This window comes from Phalacrocorax carbo, chromosome 18 (genome assembly GCF_963921805.1).
Source record: "Phalacrocorax carbo chromosome 18, bPhaCar2.1, whole genome shotgun sequence".
NCBI lineage: Eukaryota > Metazoa > Chordata > Aves > Suliformes > Phalacrocoracidae > Phalacrocorax > Phalacrocorax carbo.
This window is the reverse complement of record NC_087530.1, coordinates 1,803,937-1,812,500: the sequence shown is the minus strand read 5'-3', so window position 1 is coordinate 1,812,500 and position 8,564 is coordinate 1,803,937. Positions and strand designations below refer to the sequence as shown.

Genomic DNA, 8,564 nt, shown 5'->3' with positions numbered 1-8,564 from the left:
AAAATTATTATTACTACTACCTCAAAGGCACCCAGAAGCCCTGGTCACAGTGCCATTGCAAAGAGTGATTACAGCCAAATATCAAAACATTTGTTCTGGCCCTGATGAGCCATCGTGTCTAACAATTTGTTAAACGCCTTAGTCTAAATGCCACAAAATTTCATATTGCATGAAAATGTAATTAGAGGGAAAGGATCTGAAATAAAACATCTCTGCTGACCCTAACTCAGTATCAGAGACTCACCGATGCAAAATTTATTGTTATATTAAATAGTTATACAGTGCCGTAACTTCAGCACTTCCCAGAAATAAAGATGCAAGAAATCAGCTTGCACTCAGAACCCAGATGCAGCAGTTCCCCTAAACGCTGACAAACAATAACAGCGCATTAACTCCAGTAGTACTTATAGACACCACAGTAATAATCCCTTCTCCCTAACCTCTGACCCCCGCCCCAATCCACTTCTAATGAGACACAGTAAAATACAAGGTAACTTGAAGCTGTTAATTTCAAAGTCAGACAGAGATCCTGTGAAAAATTCCAGATTCAGTCTGTGTATAAACTAAATGATAAATACCTGTGCTCTACCTGCACATTCGTATTTTTATACCATCTTTCTGAAACAGACTGGAGACTGCACGAGCAGGCAAGAATTTTAAAAATGTACTGTAGTGCCAGGTGCCCAGTTAAATATAGCTATAAACCTTTCAGACAATGAAGTGAGGACTGCCAAATGAACTGCAGGCTGTGGCACCTAAAGGCAAAAGTGAAATTTATTAATCAATTTTCCTTCCTGCTCTCATGTTCGCTTGTAAAAATTAGATTGTAAAACAACCTTCTGAGATCCAAAATTCTTCCATTTTCTGCTTTAAATGTGAAACTGTTTTTATCCTTCTGCTCCTAATTACAGCTTCTTTTTCTTTCTAAGAATGCATTTATCTCTTTCAGTAAAAAGAGCAGCAATAATATGTTGAACAACCCTGAAATAAATTTTGTCATGTAAAAAATTAATTACGCATTCCAAACCTGGTCACTGTAGTCCTCCGGGAATTGCCTCCGCACCTCAGGATCTGTAAATAATTGACAGATAATATTAATTGGCTTTGGATTAGTGAGCAAGCAGAGAATCACACATTAATATTTGATCAGAAGATGATAGCAACCCTGGCAGGGGATCCAAGGAGGGCAGCTGAGGCTGCTATGTTGATAAGAGCAGGGAAGGACTTTTCAAGGCTCTCCCTTAACCCTCCTCCAGAAAGACAGCAATTGTATATAAAACGTGTACACACAAAACACACGAAACCATAAATATCTGTGTGTACCTATGCATGCATATACACACACATCTATATGTCAATATAGATGTTTATATATAAGTGATTTTGTAAGCGACATCCTGGCACTACACTGAACTTTAGGCTGTTACCTTGTGCAACACCTTCCTGGCTGCAGTTTGCCAGCTAGGCTTGTCACCAGAAGATGGTTACCAAACGCACTGGAGATTTCGTTTGTAACCAGATAACCAGTTTTGCCAGCTACAGACACTGCGCCCATTAACCTCCGTGGATGTTTTCAGTGATACCAGGTTACAAATCTTCCAAAATTACTTTATGTTAATGTTAAGGTATGCTCCTCAGAAAACAAAAAATATTTATCCAGAATTTGAAAGTGGTAATTAATGTAGCCCTGGAACCTCTAATGCTTCAGATTAGCAAGCATTCCAGACTGACGCAACGTCCTTATTCCTTTGGCTTGTCAGAATAAATAATATGGTATTATTCCCTGAATTTAATTAGAGATGTTCATAAAACAACAAAATATCATGATTGAAATTATTTATATGACAACTTATTTAAAACAGAATTCTTCAAAGCCATCCATTTTTCAAAGGAATACGGCTGAGAAGACCAGATCCCATTCTGCAAAGCATTTTTTTAGTTACAAGAACCAAAAAACAAGCCATACAACAATCACCCAAGAGTTCAGAATTAAGTGTAACACACAATAAAAAAATTAACTGCTGGCCTACACAGGGTCTACCCTTCCTGCAACCAGATGGGTTCGGCTGTGTGACCTGGCTGACCGAATACACTGTTACCAGATTCCTGACTCTCTGTACCCACTTTCCCCAAGTTCTGATCATTACGTAGGGAGCGAGGTTGCATTCACCACCTGGACTGCTCAGTTATCGCCGCGCCACATCCTAGCTGAGGCTTGAGGGGAAGAGTCATTTTTACGACACGTGCACCATACCCTGTTATTTCAGAATAGTCCCACCCGAGACTTCGCATTGGCAAAGTTTACTTCAGTAATAAATCAGTTGATTGGTGATTCAACTGCTAGCAGACGCAAACTTTTTATTAAGGTGTACTCTTTTCACATGAGAAATACAGGGAGACTGTACATTAACAAACTTTCCAGCTTAACTTTTTCCAGACAATCAGATGTTTAGTTTTAACATGTCACCATTACACGCATACAATTACATATACGATATATCAAATTTTACATATGCATATGAGCAAACCCTTCCACACTAACACAACAAAGCAGAAATAGAAAGCGTGGGATCACATTTCAAAGCCTTAGTTTGAAAATTCTTAAATCCATATGCAGGTAAGTGTGCTAAGAGTCCAAACATGCAAACAAGCGTGAACCGCCGGACTCACCTGGACCGTCCTTTGTACCCAAGTAACAATGAACGGGACAATCCCACTTCGTATTTCACCCAAGCAAGCGCAGTATCAGCGGTAAGATGAAACTATGCAACATCTACTATGATGCATATTCTTAAATATTTTTAGAATTAATTATTTGAGGCTAAACTTCTGGATTTCACGGAAAAGACAAATCAATGAAACAAATCGGTAAATCCAAGTACATAATATCGCTTAAGAAACCTAGAACAGAATCCTGACATGCCCCCCTCACACCACTTCTATTGACCCGTAGCTCTCAAATGCAATATAAATATATATTTATGTCATGTATACATATGCTGATACCCAGAGCATTTTATCATTTACCATTTTTTAAGGAAATGGGGATTAAATGGACATAAAGTCATAGCATGTTTGCTCTAAACACATTCCTCCATGAATGGCAATCCACATTCCCCATTCTTTAAAAATACAACAAAAAACAGATTGATCGTACAAAAATGGTTTTAAGCACTTATTTTTCCTGTTTTCTTAGCATCTTGAAAGTCCTTCTGTGTTTCAGGGGCTCATTGGCATGGAGGAAGGCCTACAGGAACCTATTTGTCAGCATTTACGTAAACCCTGACAGCTCCCAGCAAGACCACCGTCCGGCTGACAGAGGTGCACCGTGCACCACTTTGCAAGATACTAAGATTCACTCAGAAGGACTGGTAGCTGAAAGTTATCACAGGCAAATAAACACATGCCGGTGGTTTTGTCATCTCAGAGGCCACGATACAATCCTTCCTCATTAAAATGATACAAAACAAAACTTAAATAATAACTTAAAAATCATGGCCAATGATTTTTTTGTTAGGTTCTTTTAGTTTTAATTTCAGCTTTGTCTATATACATCATTTTTCATTCAGAGTTTTTACTTAATTATGTTCATTCTTACAGAAAATTGGGATTTTTTTCCCCTGCCTCTCAAGAACTTATGTGCCATCAAGAAATAAGGCAGAGCAGTAGCCATGGGAAAGACAGCATAAAGCAAAGAGAAAAAACCCTCCTTGTTCCGTACATGTCCCTAACACAGGAAAGTCAAAATTACAGAATGGTTTGGGTTGGAAGGGACATTAAAGACCATCTAGTTCCAATCCCCTGCCATAGGTAGGGACACCTTCCACGAGAACAGGTCACTGAAAGCCCCGTCCAACCTGACCCTGAGCACTGCCAGGGATGGGGCACCCGCAGCATCCCTGGGCAGCCCGTGCCAGTCCTCACCGCCCTTACAATAAACCAACTTACAACAAACCAAGAGATTTCCATTGCCCTCATCTCTCACAAGGACCACTGCATTTGGTACCTGTGTCGGCCAGACCATACGCTGAGCAGTACTTGGCAGTTTTCAACGTTGACTCATTCACAGCCATTGCCTATGACGTAGAGTGTCGTACATGACTAAAATGCAGTTATGGTGATGACCAAAGTAACAAACAATAACTCCCCCCACCCACTATATCACTCCATCAGAATTTGTTTCTCCATCATTTCTTTAATATCTTTTGATATCTATAGCGAGTAATGGAGGATATTTCAATTTTCAAAGTTACTGAAATGTTTCAGTGATCTACTACAAAATTATTTTCCTTAATTATTTCAGAAATTATGCATTTCTGAATATTTGTTCTTTAGGGGTAACACACACTAGTTAAAAATTAGACCACGGGTTATTAAGATCTTTACAATGCACCAAATATCAGATCACCTTTATAATTAGCCTAAGGCTTGTTTCTGAAACAGAAGTTCTGTCACGTGCCTTTGGCATGGAAGAGCAACATTCGATCTTCGCTGTCCCTCCGTGTGGCTTCCTCTCCTCACACAGGTGTGGTGACACTGACAGCCACCTGCCACGCTGCTGGGTCAGGCTACGTGTAAGTGCCGAAGGCTGGCCTCCACCTTCTCTTGAGAAAAGGCAGCGAGGATGGATTAGCTTTTGCTGCTGTGGCTTACGCACCAGAGACGGGCACGCCACACTAAGAACCCTTCCGACAGGTCATCCAGCCTAGTTATTAATGAACTGTGAGAAAACACTTAGAATATCTATTTCTTATTTTGTGTCTTCACCAAGCTTGGTAACAGGAGAAAATAGAAAGAAAACAAAAGAAAAAAAGGTGACCCTTTGGGTGACCCCCACAAACCCACCAGTAATAGGTCTTATAGAAATGGGCCTTTTCAGCAATTCAGTAACACAAAATGGAGTTTCTCAACTTTTCCACAAAGTAGCTTATTGACTGTAATAAATATATGGGCTAAACCATGACGCTTTGCTATTAGATAGTCTTTTCTGTATCTCTTAACTAATACCATTCCACTTCTACTTGTCTCTTGTCTGTATCCTGAAGTATAAATTATTCCCACCTCTTTACAATTAGACAGTAAAATATCCACACTGCAAGGCTCAGTAAGAAGACAGGAGGAAAGCTGTTGGGTGTTCGCTGTGCTCTGCAGACTTCAAGCAACTGAAGCAGTTATGGCTGTTTTCAAGACTAAGCAACTGAACATCTGAATCTGGGCTTTGGTGAATTGAATCCTCACGTAGATAATACTATTTCACTCACCACATTAAACATTAACACTGTAATTTAGGAAAAAAAAAAGATGCAGCTGCAATTAGAGTCCCCTACACGTGAGTCAGTTGCTACAGGTCCAAGACGAACTTGTTCTCAAAGCACACCATCTACAGTTATATTTTCATCCAAAAAATGGATCTCACAGTGCTTTGATACATTCATAAGCTGTCTTTAACATACATAAAAACTTCCTATGTCAATCAACTGTATATATTAGAAGAAATTTAATTTCATCCACAATGCATTAAATGCATGAAATTAACTGCATTTCCCATCCACCAATTTCAAAGGGAATAAGAGCAATATGTACTCAGCTGGATGAGCAAACCACCTCGTGGAACTGCACTTGGCATCACACGCCTGTTAAGAGAGTGGGATGTATAGTTTGTGTATACAGTCTGCTTTTGATGACGCATCTCACAACAGCATCACAATGGCTAATCCATATAACCTGGAACCCTACGGTTAAGAAAACCACCTTTAAATTATGCCTGGCAGCCACACGCTCGCACGTCCTCATGTTTTTACAGCTATTTTATATTTGACATTGCGTCAGCTCCATCGCTTCAGCTTTTAAATGGTCTGGGAATATTTACAAAGCTTTCAGTATCTTTATTTGGAAAACACTACACAATGGAAAAAGAAACTACATCACGTCTCATTAAAGCTTTCATCACTATCCATTCTTCATTGTTAATCTAATGTTCATTTGAAAGGTGTTTTCAACTACGCTTACCCACACGTATATACACAACATTATATTTAAATCCTACGTGGTCATTCCATGAAGTTCCACAAAACTGGAGCACCCTCACTGAGCCGAGAGGATTTAGACAGTGGCCATCCAGAAACCTGACTTTAGGAAATAAACATCTACAAGACAGACACTACCATCACTCGGTACAGCCAGTCTCTCCAGTGGAAAGATAAGCGCAAGGCACCCAATGATCACAACGGACACAATATCCAAATCATTCCGAACAGGGGAAAATGGTCATACACACGGCGGAATACAGGAAGGTAGCTCAAACAAGCATTCAGAATTCAGCTTTAATCAGCACCACGAGTATCAGTAAGATATGCTTCAGCATTCCTGTGAAACACTCGGTAAAGACATGAACATAACTGACTGTCAGCTCTGCCTATAAAACTGAAGTAACTTGAAAACTTCAAACACTTTTACTAACGGTAATTTGTTTTGCACACTGCATGCAAACACAATTCCATGTAGCTCCATTGTAACTCCAGACAACGAGAAAACCCTTTGCAACTCAAAACACAGCTAACGCTCTTGCTCTAGGTACTTAACAGGATTCCTAATGAAATGATGCTCAAATATTTTTCTACTTTAATACTCCACAGGCAAAGTAAACACATGTAAAATACTTATTTCAAGTTCAGGAGAGTGGAATCTACTTGCTGACATCAGAACAAGGGAAGAGACAGACTGAAATCCTAACCAACCTCTTTCATAGTTACAGTGAAGTACAGAGCTTGAAGGTTTCCAGTGCACCAGCCATCTGTAGTTATAAAGCATTAAAAGCTCAGTTGAGGTCAGCAAAAGGAGACGTTGCAAAACAATGAACAGATAAAGTGAAAGTTAACAACAGAAAGAGAAAGTCACATGAATTACGGAGCTGCTTCTCAAAGTAAACTTTTCCCAAACCCCAAAACACGAACTCCAGCTGTGCTACAGGTCGAACTTCTATGTTGTTGGTAACTTAATATCTCCTGTTTACCTTTCATTACATCTGATTTTGTAGTTTCAGCTCACAAAAGATGACAAGATGTGCACAGTTTCTGCCTAAAGTGCTGACAAACTTCTCTGGAAAATAACTGTATATTAGTATTACCAGCATGCTGAAATATAGCACTGGAAATTGGAAGTTACAAGAGCAAAGCAGGAAGTATACAAACAATACCATTCCAAAATAAAGCTAAAATACATCATCTTATCTGCAATCTCCCACTCTCATATGGGTGCAAGTGCAATGAAATACATACACACCACAAATTTAAATTAAAACTGTTGGTACTAAGGAAAACATCAACTTAATTTTATTCCTAATGTTCACACTCAGGTTTAAAGGACATTCAAACTAATGGCACAGCGTATCAACCTCCTAAGGTTCACGAGTGACTTCACTAAAGTCAGAGTGGGTTCTGTTCACTTACCAACCTGATGCACATTGCTGTAAGCCCTTTCCCAGAGCACGTAGCTCCACACAAAGCAGCTGCTGCCCGTAAAATCTGGGTCGGCCAAGGACCTGGAGACCCACAAGCCCGTTACTCACAACAGACACCCTGCCCTAGGGAGGACCAGTTAGGAAAAACACATACGAAATAGATCACGTGGTTATTTTTCAAGCAGGTTCCTTCGCAACTATTTTAAGAGGTGCTTTTGAGGGAAGCTACTGGATCAGTTCTTCTACAAACAACATAAAATTTTTGTAACTGAACACACTTTTCATCTTGAAAAGGTGTAAGAAAAGGCAATGCTATTTCTCGGTGATAGAAGAGTAAAACTCTTCTGCAATGTCAGAGCAGCTTTTTGGTGTCTTGCCATGCATTTAGAGGGTACCAACAAATGGACAGCACAAAGCTGAGATTTCCCATTAGGCAAATGCAGCTTTCATTGCTAACACATTTAGTTTTTCCCCTCTAGTAGCAGAGATTCTACCTCACATCTGTGCACATTATGTAGAGCATTGTAATGATTACTCAACCATATTCAAGCTATTATTGTTTGTATTTTAGTAAATATGTGAATGTTTCCAAGTTCTAAAACCCATTACTGCCGCTTCTTACAGAATATTGTTCAACAAAAAGCCAAATACAGAAGAATATTGAAATTAGCTGTGAACTGTATAATCCTATTGTTCAATTTCATGGCATTTAAGACACTACCTTCCCCTCCTCACAAGTCTAGATGTTAATCCATGCTGTAAACTGATTTAATTTTCCAGATGACAGGATGGGAACATGCTACAATGGCATATTAGTGTAACTATGCTGCTCTTTTACTCTCAACTGTTCTTCAATCATGAAGTGAAGAGTTTTGCTTTTAAGAGAGGCATGCTTAATTACTCCCAAAAATAGCGCAGCTCAGACTTGTCTATATTTGAAGTGTATGGAAATTATAAAACCGGGGAAGTTTTCCAAAAAATTTTCAGAAAATACTTCCCAGTTAACCGCACAAAACCAATACACACTAACCTGTTTCTTCTGATAAAAGGCAACTTAATCCATATGGCTACAAATCTTTGAGATATACTAATCCCAAAGTAAAAA

At 39.3% G+C, this 8,564-nt stretch overlaps 1 protein-coding gene across 5 annotated transcripts in view; it reads right to left on the bottom strand.

The window, feature by feature from the left end:
- DENND1A (DENN domain containing 1A) overlaps nt 1-8,564 on the bottom strand; it is a 215,555-nt gene that overhangs the window by 177,998 nt on the left and 28,993 nt on the right. For all 5 annotated transcript variants that reach the window (XM_064468569.1, XM_064468570.1, XM_064468566.1 and 2 more), the window contains exon 3: nt 1,028-1,071. In XM_064468569.1, the coding sequence (XP_064324639.1) occupies nt 1,028-1,071 (44 nt within the window). The remainder of the gene's footprint in view (nt 1-1,027; nt 1,072-8,564) is intronic.